Below are 18,283 nucleotides of genomic sequence, written 5' to 3' on the forward strand. Positions count from 1 at the left end.
AACTCACAGGAAAGGCACTAGGGGTAGCATGGTGAATGAACTGGGAAAGGTGGGAGAGTATTCCAGGCATGAATTACAGCCCATGAAAAGGCACAGGGTCAGGAATTGGAGTGTCATGTTGGAGAAGAAGCTATTAAGCTGGCGTAGCTAGATTGCAGAGTGCATTAATAGGAGTAAAGGTAGGAAGGAGCCATAGTGGTTGTGGAGGGCCTTAAAATGGTGAACAGAGCTTCTCATGTTGGCTTTGCTTTAAACTGTCACATCAATATTAATCACATAGCAAAAAACTTAAAATTTCTATTTCTTACATTTAAAATAAATAATTCTTAAATTATGCCATCTTTTGCTTTCATAATACCTGGTTTCAGTACTTAAATGATCATGCAATAAAATCTGATGAATTTTACTTTTGCCAAATTAATACCGATAGGAAGTGTGTTTGAACTTTAAGAAAGCAGTTTTTAAAAATCTGGTTTTAGCAATCTACTATTTTACTAGCCCCAGTGTTGAGTTACTAAAAATGGATTAAAACCGTGTGGCTTTTCTTCTGAGCAGAAACAGATTTTGTTTCTGATGTTACAGAAGTTACAAAATCATGTTAAAAATGATTATCCTCCAGAACAGATCACTTTAATTTATTTTCACTAGGGATGGGATATTTATGTGAAAGAGTTTTCTGTGATATACTAAGTCATAATCTCCTTCTTCATTCCAACCACTTTATCAAAGTGTTCATGAGAGTTTAGAGCAAGAGACCACCCTTTTGACTTGGGGGACAAATAAAGGTTTAACATAAGAAGTAGCATTTAAACTATGGCCTTGAACCATGAGGGAGGATGCTAAAAATTGATGAAGTAGGGTATTCACTATGAAGAGAGTAATATAAACACAAATATGAGGGTGGAATAGTGGGGAGTATGTTCTGGGAATGCATGTGAGCCAGTGTAAGCCTGGATCATAAAGGATATCAGAGCTGTTGCTGTAAGACTAGAAAGACTGTTGGGAACAAAATGGCAAGATGGAAGGATTGGGAATGAAGAAGACTTGAATATGAGGCTCAAATATGAAGAACCTTACTGGGTAGGCATTAAAGAAACAATGGTATGGCTTGATCAGAATATCAGTTTATGTAGATTATTCTGGCAACCATTTTTGTTTGGGATTTGAGATGGAAGAGATTCGAGACATAGGGATAAAGAGAGGACAGGTGCAAATGGTGAGGACTTTGTGAGTGACTTGTTGTGAGGGCTGTTGAAGAGGGTGTAGTCAAAAATGACTGAGATTACAAGCATGGGTTGACAAGGAGAATTGTGGAGCTGCCAGCAGATACAGGGAGTAAGTAATAAGAGTAATCCTCTGAAAAGAGGATGAGTTGGGGCAGGTTTTGAATACATGGAGTTAGAGGTGCTGACAGGACATCCAGCAGGTTGTTGGAAACATGACTCTGAACTTCAGAAGAAGGGGTTGGGGTGAAGTTAAAGATTTAAGAGTCATCTGCATTCAAGTCCGAGTCATAAGCCGAGTTGTAGTTTTACAAGTCTTTTTCAGTATATGAATTATCAAGTCAGTACTGAAGACCTTACATTTCAGTAACTTGGGGGAAAAAATTCATCTTGGTGCCAGTCAGTCAGTCAGACTAAATGAATCGTTGGACCTGTTTGTGAGTTCAGGTCTGCCCGCACTAGTTGGGTTACTAGTCAGCCCACAGAAGCCATAAATTGTGGGATTTAGGTTTTAGACCTGGGTAAGAACCTATGAGATCATCTAGTCTTAACCAGCCTACTGCTTCTCAGGTGCAGAATTGTAGAGTAACCTGAAGTGACCTTAGTCATCACCACAAGTAAAGAGAAATAGCAGCTCGGTAGTACAGTGGCCAGAATACTGGGCCCAGGGCTTCCTAACATCGAGGTTGGCTTTTTATCCATCCAACCATGCTACCTTCTCACTTTGTGGAATACCCATGACAGATTTGTAGTTTGGGATGAGTCTTCACTTGCCATCTAGCAACCTTCTGGGCAACTCTTAGTGTGTGTGTAGAACATGCAAACCAATGTTAATATTAGCTTTGAAAGGCATGTAATGAAATAAGCCATTCTGCTGCCTCAAATCAGAGTACCTTTTAGAGCCAATATTGAGTGTAGTCATAAATTAATGAGACCAATGTCTTGACAGACATAAAATTCATCAAGAAATATTTGTTGAATACCTGCTATTAGATTAGACAGTGCTCTAGGCACTATGGGGAGGGGAGAGATGCATAGTTTACCATCTAGAGAAATAGAAATATAATACAAAGTAGAATATGGAGATGGGAAAGGAACACGCATTTGTTAAGTGCCTATGAGATATGCTAAACGCTTTACAGTAATTATCTCATTTGATCCTGACAATACTCTTGGGAGGTAAATGCTATTATCCCCATTTTACAGTTGGAATCTGAGGCAGGCAGAAGTTAAGTGACTTGCCTAGGATCACATAGCTGGTAACTGTCTTGAGCTGGATAGAAGCACTTATGAGGGAATTACCGTAGAGCTAATTTTTGTTGCATGTGAGGGATTATATAGTCTCTGATATCCCTTCCAACTCTTTAGATTTTGCAATTTCAGAGGTGGCAGAGATGCCTTATTTCTGGGTTGCAGGAAATCTGCTGGGGTCAAGGCTCAGGGAGCCTTAATGGAGGAGGTAAGAGGCTTTGAAACGTGGGTAGGAATGTGATGAGTAGAGGGAAGAAAAGAAGAGAAAGCAGCCCATTAAAGGACAAGATTTGGGGCATGTGTTTGGGAATTCTTGAACAATTCAGAATGTGTACTATGACTCCAAATTGCCTATCCCAATAAATGTTGCCCTTCAGAGTAGTCAACTATATGGAGATAATCACTTTACTTTAATGGTGCCATCATTGCTTCAAAGTTTCTTGGCACTCCTGATTAAGACTTGCTCTCAGAGCCAGTTTGTGCCAACCAGGAAAATCACTTATTACATTGTAGCTACATCTTAGGTTTCTTGTCTATTTATGGCTTTTGTTTGTACATCACACTCTTTTCTGAATATACCACTATGGCCTTTCCACTTGGCAAGCCTACTCCTAGAATAAAAATTTAAGGAAAAAAAGAAAACCCAAGAAGGAGCTGTATCTATCCCCTCACCTACCCCATCTGTATTTTTATTTATTTATTCAGTGTTCCACACCCATAGACTCCTTCCTCAGCGTTAAAAGGAGGGAAATGCATTTTTTCAAGTCTTCTCAGAGGCCCAAGCTAGGTCATTTATTATCATATAGCATTTAGCTTCATTTTATTATTGTTTCCATTTACATTTTTGTAGTCATTATGCATACTGTTTTCAACCCATCAATTTATGTCTTTCCATGTTTCTCTGAATTCTTATATTTGTCATTTCTTACAGCACGATAATGTTCCATTACAGTATGTCCCATACTTAGTATAGCCATTCTGCAATTTAACACTTTTCTTTTTGAGTGAAATCAACCCCTGCTTCCATCCTCTACCTTATTCACCAGACTTGACCTCAATTTACTTGAAACTATTTTTTAAAATTAGAAAGGTTCTCAGAAGGATGAAGAGCTACTCTTACCAGTGTTAGTCTAAAGAATGTACCATAATTCCAGAGGCAATTTCCAAATAAATTTCAAAAATAGTTTGGACAATGGCCTTATTTTTGGAATTGTAGGTATATATTATATTAAAGCTATGTGTGTATATATACATCTATATACATACACACAATGTGTGCGTGTGTGTGTGTGTGTGTGTGTGTGTGTGTGTGTGTGTGTGTATAATCAAGATGTAATTTTCCCCATACAAGTTCATGGACCTCAGGATGACAACCATTGAGAAAATAAAAGTATTCCATTCATCGATGCATATCACAACCTTTGCACGTATCCTCTCCATGAAGATTATCCTGTCTTTCAGATTCTCTGAAGAAAATGTTCTTGGAAGCTTTCCCCTTGATTTTTCACCTTTCATGATGAGTACCAGGGGAATGCTCAGAATCCCTGTTAACCCTTTTTTCACTAAGACCAGCTACTTCTCTTTCCAGGCATATATTTCCTAATGTAGTCTTTATGTAAGTAATAATCCTTGAAAGCAGAGGCTTCCAAGATTTTTTAAACATCATTTATCCCTAACAGTAAAAAATTTTGAGGTTTCCAAACTAATGTTCTCATAATAGCCCTGTTGGTCAGTTAACAAGTATTTTATTAAACTCCTCCCAGGCTTCAGGCACTAGAGATGTAAAATAAAAAATGAAGCTGCCGCTCCTGAGGAGTTTACATTTTATAGAGGGGAAGACAGCACAGATCCATAATTCCATAAGGATAAAAATGAGAACTGTACCTGTGGTTTCAGTGGCATAGGAAACTCTCCACAAGTGCATGTCAGCACCTTTTCTGCATTTTCTTGTTGTAGAGATTGCCTAGAGCAGCATAGTTGAAGTTTCTGGGGCCACTAAACCATATGTAAAATCCTCGTGGGCTGCATATTGATTTAGTTTTAAAGAATCTAATGTTACCTATATTTTATTGTATTTTTACTTATTTTGTCAGGTATTTCCCAATTACATTTTAATCTGGTTCAGGGTACTCAGGAATGTTTTGGGTTGCATGTGACCAGCGCATGTTTGACACTTCTGGCCTAGAGCACTAGGAGATTGGCTTGTGCAGGATCACAGAGCCAGTATGTCAGAGGCAGGACTTGAATCCAGATCTTCCTGGCTTCAAGGCATACTCTCTGTCAGCGATGGCACACTACCTCATTTATAAGTATATGTAAAATAAATACAAGGCAACTTTGGTAGGGAAGATAGGACACAGGTGATAATATTGCTTATTTCTTTTAACGAGTGTTCAAGGAATATTTAAACACATTGCTGACATTAATGAGAGCCATCATTTCATCTGTGCAGTGAGAGATAAAGATAAATAAGCTGTAGACCCTGCCCTGGAGCATATAATAATAATAACAATAACTAATGATAATAATGATAGCTAGCACGTATGTAGAGCTTTAAGATTTACAGTACATACTTCACAAATAGCGTCTCATTTTATCTTCACGTCAACCCTAGGAGGTAGGTATTATTTTCTCTGTTTTACTGATAAGGAAACTAAGGCTGATTTCCCACTGCTAATAATTGTCTGAGGTAATGATCTTGGTAAGATGTGTCATTGAACTGTCTTTTGTCACTTTAAACTTGTTTTCTTGTTTTTTTTTTCAGATGACGATGTGGATTTGGAAGCTTTGGTAAATGACATGAACTCCTCATTCGAAAGTTTGTATTCTACATGTAGCATGCAGTCAGAAACTGCCCCCCTCCTTCAAAATGGTCAACATAACCGAGGCCAGTTGCCAACCTCAGGAACAAGTGCCCTCCAGCAGCAATTGTCCCCGAAACAGAAAGTTCAGCGCTCTCAACCCGTGCACATTCTAGCCGTCAGGTAGGATAAGAAAGCTTCTTGGAGAGCTGTTGTGTTTACTAAATGAAAGGATTGTGAGTAACCTGTACTCTGCATGTTAAATTACGCTAAAGCTACTTTTCTTCCATTTTATCCTCTTTGCTTTGGGTAGAAATGATGGCCAGAATGACTTGCAAATAATAGAAACCTGTATTTCCAATTAGTTGCTTTAATTTGACTATGCAAATATATTGTAAATGGGAAGCTGTGCTTTATCATGCATAGGCAAAACCCAAGTAGTTAAAATTTGTTGGTTTGTTTTGATAAAGGTTTTAAAATTGGCAGCAGTTTCACATAACTGATGAGAACTGGACCTAAATTTAAAAACTTGTCTCAAAAACTTATTAGCTACATGGTTTTAGGCCTGCCTCTGTGTCCCTTGATTTCCTCCTCTGTAAAACAAGGGGGTTAGACCGTGGATATCATTGAGGAGGTGCTGTTGCCCTCTGGAGCTAGATAAAGAAAGCACAATGCCTTCTACAAAGAGGAGTATGTAGAAGACCTTCCCATCTATGGCATGGGTATCTTCCTTTTGGACAATGAACAGAATGCTTAGTTGTACTCTTGAAGGTCCCTTCCAACTCTAAATCCATGAGCCTGCAATTTTTAACACTGTACTTTAATTACATGCTTTTTATTTTAGTTTGACTGCACCAAAAAATGGGCCTGTGTTAATATATTGGACTTTGTTATTATAGTTTTCTGGCTATGAACCAGGAAGTAAAAGCAGGCTGCTTTTGTGCCCTCTGTGACCACAACCTACCTCTTCATGCTCTCTGATCTTCTGGCTCAGCCTATTAGGTATCAATTACTTCAGTTATGGCTCCCAAGTCACTTCTCTTTAGGTGTGGACAGTTGTATCTAGCCACCATTTGCTTCAAAAGCCACTAGGTAGGCCCTGTTTCTAGAAGCTAAAATTCTTGATTGCACAGTACTGATAATGAGACATGATATCCATTACAGAGAGGTGGTGGATTTGGGGGTGTGGAATGAGGGATGTGTATATAGCCATTGGGGGAATAATGGTTTTGCTTGATTATGAATATTTTTTACAAAAACAGTTTTTCTAATTGGATGAAGAGTGGGAGAAAATATATTTCTATTAATTTTTTAAAAGGGAGGTAGCAGATGCTATGGATATGAATTGGTGTATGCCCTTTCAGATGAGTCTTCTGTATAATTAGTTTTATTTAATAGTTTTACTTTGTTATAAGAAACTTCTTATGAAGTGGGAGTAATCTATAAATTTATGTAATATAAAAACAAAACATATCAATAAAGTTGCGAAAAAACAAAACCAAACCAAATTTAGTAGAAAGAAAGAAAAGAGAATCCTTCAGTGTCTCAGCTTATCTATTATACATGGTGTATGCCATAGTTCAGTTTTATATTTACTGAAGTGACCAGTGCTTGACTTTTCTCTTCACTTTCCCTCAAGGCGTGTTTTTCCTTAGAAAGAATGTTGTGTTTTTGGTTTTTTTTTTTTGCACTGTGGATATGTCCTATATACCATAATGTTTTTTACCTGCCCCACTTCTGAAGGGGTGCCTCAATTTAAAAAAAAAATTACTTCCCCAAGATGGTGGTAGCTAGCCTCAGGAATTTATTTATTTATTTATTTATTTATTTTTATTTTAGTTTAGTTTAGTTTAGTTTTTTTAATTTTTTTTTCCATATGCTTTTGAGCTGAAAATTTTTTCTCCCTTCCCCCCCACCCTCCCCAAGACGGCACACAATCTGACATAGGCTTTACATTTACATACCCATTAAACATATTTTCACAATAGTGAAGTTGTAAGTAAAAATTAAAACCAATAGGAGGAGCCATCAGAAAGATGAAACAGAATTCAACTTAAGGTAAAAATAAGTGAGAGCGATTCGACTTCCATAGTTCTTTCTTTGGATGTGGACAGCATTTTCCATCCCGAGGCCTCTGGAGATGTCTTAGATCCTCGTAATGCTGAGAAGGGTTCAGTTTAACATTCTTAGTCATTGCTTAAAGTGGCTGCTATTGTATACAAAGTCCTCTGGGTTCTGCTCACTTCACTTGGCATCAGACCATATAAGTCTTCCCAGGTTTTTCTGAAGTCAGCCTGTTCATCATTTCTTATAGAACAATAGTATTCCATTGCACTCATATACCACAACTTGCTCAGCCATTCCCCAATTGATGGGCATCCTCTCAATTTCCAATTCTTTGCCACCACAAAAAGAGCTGCTATAGCCTCAGGAATTTAGGTGCACAACAAGTTGTGAGTTAAGCACTTTGCAAACCTTACAGTGCTCTAGGAATTGAGGTGTCAAACACCTGACTGGCTAGGGCAAGGGCTGCCAGCTTCACTCCCAAGTGCAGCCAAACCAGATAACAATGCATCTGGGAAATGCTTAGCATAATAAATAAAAATGTTAATATGTGGTTAGTATCTGGCCTACAGGGATCTTTATGTATAGTTTAGTGGCCTCTTTCTATTTGGGTTTTGACACCCCTGCTCTAGAGATGTTAGTGATAACTGTTAAGTAGAGTAGTTAAAATCACAAGTCGTTTCACAATGTCATTTCTAAGAATCAAAGAATTTCCGAGTTGGGAGGGATCTCAGAGACCATTATCTGCAGGGAAGAACATCTGTTCAACAAGTGGTCATCCACTAATGAGGAAACATCCATGACCCCCACAAGAACACAATTCCACGTTTAAATAGTTCTAATTTTTAGGAAGATTTTCTTTCTAGTGTCCACCTCAGAGCCCCCTGAAGCTAGCAGAACACGCTGAATCCCTCAGTCAGTCAGCAAGCGTTTATTAAGCCGTTATAATGTTCTGGGCAATATAGTAAACACTGAGGATGCAAAGAAAGGCAAAAATATGGTTACTGTCCTCAAGGGCTTTTATTCCCCTGCTTTTTGACAGCTTTCTACTTGTTTCTTCCTTCCTATATGTTTCAGATCTGAGTTTTTCTACTTTAATTAGAGTATGGCCTCCTTTGGGCAGTCTGGTGAAACCTATGAGACCCAATCTTACAGTAAGGTTTTTAAATATAGAAAAATTTTTGAAATACTTAAAAAAAACTCAGGGACACTGGGTTAAGAACCCCTGATTTAGATACTAACTATCAAACATTTTGAGTGTTAGTAATCCAGATAATCAATTTATATATTTCTGTAATCAGAAAAGAACTTCCATGTAGTTCAGGAGAATAGTGAAATTTCCTTCAGTAAATTTTATTAAAATCATGTCAGTCTTTTTTAAATTAAGAAAAATCATCCCATAACAGATATACAAATAAATGATATTTTCTAAGAGCTAAGTTCAACATTTTGATCAATCTTAGCATTAAAAGATGATAACCCTTGCTTAATGATTCTATAACACAACGAAATTTGTAGTCACGTGAGGTACACTGAGTTTAATGTACCATCCAGAGCAGGGATTTTTAACCTGGGATCTGTGAACTTAAAAAAAAAATGTGATATTTTGATAACTATTTCAATATGATGAGTTTGCTTTGTGGTCCTATGATCTTATTTTATCCATTTAGAAATTTTCCGAGAAGGGATCCATAAGCTTCATTAGATTGACACAAAAGAGGTGTTAAGAGGTGTTTTCTTGAATTAAAAAAGCTTTCTTGTCATCTTTTGACCTAAATAATTTTCCAGATAGTCCACAAGCTGTTACTTAGACCATTTCCCCTTCAACATTGGACAGAGTGCTAGCCCTGTAGAAGGGAAGAAATTCAAGCCCATCCTCCTGACACTCAGTAGCTGTTTGACCCTAGGAAAGTCACTTCACATCTGGCTCTCTCAGCTTCCTCAGCTATAAAAAGGGGGTAATCATAGCACCCACCTCACAAGGGTGGTTGTGAGGATCAAATAAGATAATATTTGTAAAAACATTTAACCCAGTGCCTGAACCATAGTAGGCACTTAATAAATACCCGTTCGCTCCATCCCTCCATTTAATATATTTCTTATTTACCTTGCATTTTATGACTGAGTTTCAAAATCATTTTTGTGCCTAACTTTTCCTCAGCTCTGAAATAGGAGAGTTGTGTAATGATAGCAGCTAGTTGCTACTTCAGAACTGATACAATCATTAATTACTATTTCAGTGGGATCTTCATGATGTCAAGGTGACATGGGACTTTGGTTGTTTGTGGGTTCTTATAAGGTTGGTTGTTATACACATTTGATTGTATAATATTCATACTTTTAAATCTGTTCTTTTTTTCTCGACCTAAGGGCAGTTGTAGGCATTAGTCATATTCTCTGTTATTTAAAAACACAAGGCATATTTATTATTACTTGTGGCAGTTTTATTGACCACTGTTAATGTCCCTGAAATAAAGTTAATTGTTCACCATTCTTTAAATAAGTTAATTTTATCTGCAGGTTTTGCAACCACATTTTAAATTATTACCTTATCCGTTACTCATCAACAGTGTAAAAAGCTACAAAGTAGCTTTTAACCAACTTATTCAAGGTTTCTGAATAGAAACGACCATTTGTTTTTGGAGAAGTTCCACAGCAGTCTTTTTTAATAGTGAGTTTATACTAGCATCCTTTCATAGGTGAGTTGCTGAGCATTTTTCCTTATGTGAATCTTTCAGGAACATCACAGAGAATCTTGTTAAAAAGAAAAGCGCACTAAGCTTCAGCAATTGACCATTTGAAGCAAACACATTCTTTTATTATTTAAGTCATGTTGGTTAAGTTGCTCATCCTCCCTCACTTTCCTCATTTGTAGAATGTTGGAGCTTTACTAGATGTTCTCTATTCATGGTCCTTTCCAGCTCAAAGTCAATGATACTATAATCTTCCTGAGCATGAACTATTTGAATCAAGTACATTTTGTTGAAATTACTTCAAGATTTTCATAATGTAATTATTATACTGCCAACTCAAATATCACCCTACTTAACTACGTGCCTCTTCTCTGTTCCCTTCAAACTTCATCCAACTCCTTAGTTTCTGGCTGTGCCCCTCATTTGGGGCATCCTAAGATCCTCTCCTTAAATACTTCAACGGATCCATATTCTCACCAATGCCATTAGCCCCTTGATTGGAGCCAACAGTAACCCATCCACTACTTGCCACCCTCTTGTCCATGTCCTCCCATAAATCCTTTTTACAGGATATGTACAACATGCTAGAGATCTTCATACAGGTATTTTAGCATTCCATGATCATCTACCTGATCACCACATAAACTATCCTATCCATCCATTACCTCTCACTCTTGCTTCTCAATTGACCCATATTCTCTAATCATACTTTTATCTTCTATACTGCTTCTTTCATGCAAGTCAGCATTAGTAATGTGCAACATCCTGCTTATACATACCGTGCATTTCTCCATTGCTCACTGGGCCACCCACAATTTTGAATCTTCAGAAAGTGTCATCTTCTTTCTGTAGTGTGCCCTTCTTATCTAAAAGGGTATCTGTCTTCCATTTGAACAATGAGCAGAATGCCCCCTGTATGACAATGGCGGGCATCTTTGCTGAGCATATAGCTCCCTGTTTTATGCCTTATTTGAAAATGATAATCACTGTATCATAGGTAATAGCAACCTCAGCTACTATATTAGCTCATCAGTGCCTTTTCATGGTAGCAAGTCACAACCATTTGCAATATTGTCCTCTTTGTGAATAACTGATATATAGCACCTTTGCAGTATGTACTGGTGTGGCTCATGAGGGCAAGAATCTCCAGTAATTTTTAAGCCAAGGCAGGGGGATTCTAAAATTTCTCTCCCTCTCCTTCTCTTTTTCAAAGTGGCGTTCTCTTGAACAAATGGAACATAAAAAAAAAATATCCCAGAGTCTTGGACTCTTTCCTAAAACCCCACCTCATATTTGTCTTATGGGTTTAAATCTGAGGTCTCCTAGCCAGAGTATGAAGAAAAGGATATGGTTTATAAGTCAGTCATCTATTACTTAAACAAGGGTTAGACCCTTGAATTGGATCCTGTACCAAGGTGACAGCTGTTATGGGAAGCATGGGGCTTGTTAAAATTAAAAATAACTTTAATGGCATATAATCAAGCCATTATAAGAATGACCTTCATAATTACACAGCACTGAGTTCATTCATTCACTGTAATCTATTGGACTTTTAAATTAGCATATCTATTTACACAACAAAAGTTTCTGGTTGGCATGGCTAACTCCTTTAAAACTAGAAGAATAAAATATTTTTTTAAAAACAGAATAATCTAAAGTGATGAAATTAAAGTATATTTAGGTCATGAAATGCATCTCTTAAAAAGGGAAGGAAACACATTTTAGTTCACCTAATATGTGTAATAATTTGATAGAAGATACATCAAATGCTGAATATAGTAAGAAGGACTTTTAAAACACTGTTTGTAGCATGAAGAAAAGAAGAGATGGGTTTACTTCTTTGAGAAGATGGTGTAGTGTTAAAAGATTACACAGCATTGGTACAACCATTCTAGAAAGCAGTTTGGAATTATGCAAAGCAAGTGGCTAGAATGGTCGTCCTTTGTGTCTGAGAAATTACACTGCTAGGCATATATATACGCCAGCGAGGTCACTGATAAAAATAGAACCTTCATACACTCCAGAATACTTCTAGTAGCACTTTTTCATAGGTAGCAAAGAATTAAAAACGAAATTGATGCCCATGCATTGGGGAATGGCTAAACAAATTGTGGTACATGAATATGAGATATTACCGTGTTATTAACAATGAGCATGATGTGAATGCATGAGATACATGAACTGACTCTTCAAATCAAAGGTAAGCAGAGTCAAGAAAATAATATACACAATGACTACCCCAATGTAAACGTACAGAACAAAATCACAAAATAATCAAGATTGTTATAACATTATAAGAAACAAGCATGATCCTAAAGAGAAGACATGAGAAGATACCTTCACTCTTGCAGAGGTGAGAGGTCCACAACTGTGGGACGTTGCATATGTTTTTAGACTTTTTCAGCATATTGTTGTTTTTACTGATTCCCCTCCCTTTTTTTTTCTTTTAAAAGTATTCTTTTTTATATGGGATGACTTTTTGGGAGGAGGAGAGATACTGGGGAAAATTTAGACAATAAAAGAAAACAATGAGAATTTTTTAAAAAAAAAAGCAATGAGCATGATGAATATATGAGGAGCATGGAAAGATACATGAAAAGCACAGGATCCTAATGAAGAGATGTGAGAAGACATCCCTCCTTGCCCCTTTACAGAAGTGGGGGTCCACAGATGTGTAATGTTGCCTATAACACGATATTTTGTTCATGTGTTTAGTTTTACTGAATTTTTTTCCTCTTTCTTTTAAAAAATGCTTTTTTTTTTTACAGGGATGACTGAGAAGGAGGGGAAGAGAAGGAATGGGGGGGAATCTAGCTGATATAAAAGCAAAAGTAGTCAAGATCTATTTTTTTTTAAAGAAATGACAGAGAAATTGCAGATCTACTGAACTCCTGTAATTTCTTCCATTGACTCTAATAAGGAAAATAGCTCCAGTTTGAAAAATGTTAAAATAGCATCAAGAAGGTTGGTAGTCAAGATACATGAAGAGATAGTGACAGGGTTCTCAGCTACCTTACATGAGTCCAAGTCTCTGGGCCTGGCTAAATAACACCCTAGGTTACTGATTTAACTTGCTGGTATGATTCCAGAATCATTTTCAATGATCTGTAAGACGTCATGAAAGATGGTAGAGGGAGCCATGGGAATGAAAATAGATAACAGGGAAAAGGAGGGGGAAAGGGGAATTTGGGAAATTATAAATAATAATAGTTACTGAAAGTTTGTTAACTGCTTTACAAATATTATTTTATCTTCACAACAACCTTGGGTGGTAGGTGCAATTCTTATTCCCTTTCTATAGTTGAAGAACCTTGAGGCAAACAGAAGTTAAGTGACTTGCCCAGGGTAACACAGCTAGGAAGTGCCTAAGGACAGATTTGAACTCTAGTCTTCCTGACTCCAGGGGAGAAAGGCTCCTTGTAGGAAGTGATGTTTGAACTGAGCCCTGAAGCTTTAGAATGCAAATTTTGTTTCATTATTAGGAAGGATTTTCTTACTAGAGTTGTCTAGGTGGTTGTTTGTCAAGTATGCTGTGGAGAATACTGTCTTGCTTACCAGTTGTTGTTGAGTCTTTTTCAGTTGTGTCTGACTCTTCATGACCCCATTTGGCAAAGACATTGGAGTGGTTGACCATTTCCTTTGTCAGCTTATTTTACAGATGAGGAAACTGAAGCAAACAAGGTTGAGTGACTTGCCCAGGGTCACACAGCTAATAAGTGGCTGAGGCCACATTTAAACTCAGGTCTTTCTGACTCCAGTCCAACTCTGCAACACCACCTAGCTGTCTTAGGTTGAGTTAGATGCCTGCTAATGCCTCTTCCAACTTTTGAGGATGACAGTATCATAGATGTATAGCCAGAAGGGACCTCAGGAAGCACTGAGCTCCCTTTCCCCATTTTATAGAGGAGATAACAGACGTGGAGCAGTGAAATGACTTACACAGACTTACACAGCTAACAGGTGTCTGTGGCAGGATTTGCACATAGTTCTTTCTGACTCTTAAGTGCATTGTCCTCTCAGGATACCTCACAATCTTAAGATCATCTAAAGTCATAAATTCAAAAGAAAATTCCCTTTACTGAATGAGTGCCAATCAGCAAGCTTGCTGGACATGCCTTCTAACACACTTTGTGACTTCTTAATTGTCCCACAGATACAGACAGCATCCTTTTGCTTCTTTCATAACTCCACCACTTCAAGGAGGGTCCAAGATGAACCTCTTTACCTTGACTCTCAGATACAGTCAACATCCTTTTGCTTCTTTCATAACTCCACCATTCCAAGGAGGGTACAAGATGAACCCCTTTACCTTGACTCCAAAATTTTTATGAAAAGGATTGTTATTTAAGTTGAGATTACTTCTTATGTATGAGGCAAATTTCTCAACAGAGACCGAAGGAGAAGGAATGTTATAAGGGGATTGAGGAGAGATCAGAAGGTTTAGATCAGGAGGAGAATGGGATGGGGTAGAATGGACAATGAATAATAAGCATGTATGACTGTGCTATCTCAGTATTCCCAGAGGGGGTGATCCTTACTTCTCAAGGACTTCTCAATTCAGTTGTTAATGTACAGTTTTGCTTTCACTCCAGACGCCTTCAGGAAGAAGACCAGCAATTTAGAACCTCTTCTCTGCCCGCTATACCAAATCCATTTCCTGAGCTTTGCAGCCTCACTAATTCTCCTGTTCTTACCACAAGCTCTTTACCTCAGAATCAACCAGCCAGCAAGCAGGTGAGTGATTTTTTGTCTGGTGCCAATGATTATTTCTTGTGATTTTTAAAAATATTGATTGGTTTGTTATTTTTGGGAAAAGGAAAGGGAAGGAAAGTGAGCATTTCTTTCTATACACATGCATATAGACGTATAGTTTTTACAGTGAGAAGGGGTGTATGATTATAGATAGAGAGCAACATTCAGAGTAAGGATGACCTGGCTCTAAGTCCTGCCCATCCCCCAAACTGGATATGTGACCAAGGTCAAGTCACCTAACGAAGAGGCAGCTCTCCAAAATTATGTGTTTCAGAGCAAGTATCTTGGTAGAGAAAGTTTCTCACCAGGAGATCCCTACAGTAATGAAATCATAGGTCCAGTTTTTATAGATTATAAAATAGATTTAGAAAATTTTTAAATTTATACATGTTTAAAAAAAAAAAGACTTATTCAGTCACCTGAAACTTCCTATGCCCTAGGCAGCTTTCTAAGACTAATCTCCACTGGTAGTGGAAATGTCTTCATCGTCTCACGGTTCCCTAGACCCAGTGAAATCACAAGTCCATTTCTGAGAGAGAGAGAGAGAGAGAGAGAGAGAGAGAGAGAGAGAGAGAGAGAGAGAAGAGGGAGAGGGAGAGGGAGGGGAGGGAGGATGTTTTAAGCTTAAAACTGCACTAAGACTTTTGGGACAATTTGTGTTGATCCAGGTGTATGTAGGTATATAGATATGTATGAATGTGTATCTGTGTGTCTGTGTATGTACAAGTACACAGATACACATATATGCTTATATACATATATTGTATGAAATATAGTTACTTCTGTGGGATTTAGATTTGATATATGATAAAAACATAAATTAATTTACTTCATTAACTTCTGATATTTACCCTGTTGACTTCTGATAACATTGATTATAATGAGTTGCTTTTTTTTAGAGGTATGTCTTAACAAAAGGACCATAGTCTAGCAATACTTTCAATGAGGATACACATATGTATATATGTATTTATGTGTGTATATCCCTTTGTAATTGCAAAACACTACATGAATGAAAGCAAAGATATGTTGAGAGAGGGAAAACTGTATGAATGTACGTGTACAGTGTATACACACTCTGACATGGGAATTCTTTTGTTTACTTCTGCCTTCAAGAAAAGGCAGTATTATACAGTGGTGAAGGAAGAGATCTCAACTAGCCTGGGGCTCATGAGATGTGAGATTCTGAATTTTCTAATTCTCAGTGTTTTCATCTTCAAAATTGGAATTATAATATTTGTAATACCTATATCCATCCCCCCGCTTCCCTTTCTGAGGCTGCTTTGAGGCTTTAATGAGATCAATGTGTACAAAGTGCTTTGCCAGTCTTAAAGCACCATGTAAATATCAACTGTTTTATTATTATTGTTATTGTCCACCATGTTTTCTGTGTCACTTTGGACCTGCCATTTGATCTCTCGGAGTCTTAGTTTCCTTTCCTGTCAAGTTGAGACAGTCGTCCCTACTCTGTCTACCTCTCAAGCCTGTTTTGAGGCTTTAGTGAATAAATCAATATGCAGACACTTTTTAGAAATCTAATGTAGGCCACAATAAAAGAGATGATTATTAACTTGAAAGAAAGTTAGATTATATTTTTACAGAACCATATGGAGCAATTAGAGTTTAGAATGGTTATTCTCACTAGATCTTGTTACTGTCTCTGCAGGCAAAATGTTTAATTTCAAAGGTCGTTCTCTGGCAACCTCAACTATCTAAAACATGGCCAAAAACTAGAAACTAAGCATAAAATGTTTCTGATTAACTTAAGCTGAGGGCACAAAGTCCACTCTAGTGCACCTTATTCTTATAATTGCCATTGAGACCTTTATTCAAAGGTGGTTTACAACTCTTGTCAGTCTCTGTAAGTGGATTCCCAGACCACAGGAGATGTGGAAAGGGCCGCCTCCCAGTATGTAAAAGTCTTCAGGATGAGACTGGATAACCTTTTATTGGGAAGGAATGAAGGAGTTTTGGGGGCTCTTTTTTTGATTCATGAGTTAGATTAGATGGCAACTTAAGTCCTATTCAGCACTAAAACTCTTATGTTTTTGTGATTGACTGACTACATTTCACTCATCTTAAAAATGTACTTGTACAGAATTCCCCAGCCCCTAAAATAAGTGTTGTGCTGCTGTGATTTCTTTACATCTCAGTTTGGAAATTCATGTTTCTTAGCAAGGAATCCACACAAGCAATGTGACAGAAGAGGTTGATATCAGGCAGTTATAGAAAAACAAAAAATGAAGAAGATTTTAGCTACTCTAGAAGTGAAAAAAGAGGGCAAAAGCCCTCTCATAATAAAATTATCATAATAAGCAATAATAATAAGGCATTATATTAAGTTGATAAACCTTATTATTTAAAGTAAAGGAAATAAGTTGGGGGATGGGAGTAGTATTTTGTTCTTTACAAGACCAAGAACTTTGGTTCTACTAAAGTCATTCTCTTTGATGGCTACCTCACTATGGCATGGAGGTGACCCTAAATTGTCAAAGTCTTTGTCAGCTTAAGCATAAGCCAGGCCACGTCTTACCAAACTGTAAATGTTTGTAACATAAAAGCAAAATACATCAATAAAACTGAAAACAGAAAACCATTCGGAAAGGCTTTGAACGTGAACCTGGCAGAGGACTGACTACGCATGAGCGTATGGCATAGTGGAAAGAGTAGGGGACTTGGAGTCAGGGAATTTGGATTACTTGAGTTCAGCTCCCAGCTCTGCTACCTCTCTATGTGACCTTGTGCGCTTTACTAAATTAAGGTCCTATCCAGCTTAAAATCTAGGCTGCTCCTTTGCTTTGGGGGACCATTTCAGGAAAATGGGGAGAGATCTGTCACCAGGTGATGAGTTTTTTTCCCCCAGTGCAAAAATTTTTGAGTTTGAAATTCCACTTAAAGTTGCCCAATTTAGGTATCTGAGAGAAGTCAAAATTTGTTTTAGTTCAGGTCCACTAAGTATGGATGTCCTCCAAGGCTTTGTCCTGGTCCTTCTTTTTTCTTTCTACATTCTCACCTGGTGATCTTACCAGCTGATCAGTTGAATCTATGGGATTCAATTACCTCAATGCAGAGTATTCCCATAACTCTTCATATATAGGCTTATAACCTCAGCGTCATCCTTAATTCCTCACTCTCATTCCACATTTCCAGTCTTTTACCAAATCTTAACATTTCCACCCTTCATTTAGACTGTGAATTCCTTGAGAGCAGGTCTTCTTGACCTTTCTTTGTATCTGCAGCACTTCACACACAGGCACTTACTAAATGCTGGTTGACTTTGACTTCCTATCTCTTATTTGAAATGTCCCCTTCCCTTCACTCATGGAGCCATCACCCCAAGTCAGACCTTCGTCACCTCTTACTTACATCATGGTAAAAGCCTACAAATCAGTCTCGCTACCTTAAGTCTCTTCCCACTTCAATCCACCATCTATCCGATCAGCAGCCAATGTCATATTCTAAAGCTCAGGTCTGACCGGGTTACTACTCTGCATAAACT

The 18,283-nt window shown here is 37.6% G+C and overlaps 1 protein-coding gene across 6 annotated transcripts in view; it reads left to right on the forward strand.

The window, feature by feature from the left end:
* GRB10 (growth factor receptor bound protein 10) overlaps positions 1 to 18,283 on the forward strand; it is a 284,264-nt gene that overhangs the window by 168,001 nt on the left and 97,980 nt on the right. For all 6 annotated transcript variants that reach the window (XM_020981302.2, XM_078152260.1, XM_078152261.1 and 3 more), the window contains 2 exons: positions 5,239 to 5,458; positions 14,625 to 14,766. In XM_020981302.2, the coding sequence (XP_020836961.1) occupies positions 5,239 to 5,458; positions 14,625 to 14,766 (362 nt within the window). The remainder of the gene's footprint in view (positions 1 to 5,238; positions 5,459 to 14,624; positions 14,767 to 18,283) is intronic.

The sequence above is a fragment of the Phascolarctos cinereus genome, unplaced genomic scaffold (genome assembly GCF_003287225.1).
Source record: "Phascolarctos cinereus isolate Bilbo 61053 unplaced genomic scaffold, phaCin_HiC Scaffold_4;HRSCAF=312, whole genome shotgun sequence".
Lineage (NCBI taxonomy): Eukaryota > Metazoa > Chordata > Mammalia > Diprotodontia > Phascolarctidae > Phascolarctos > Phascolarctos cinereus.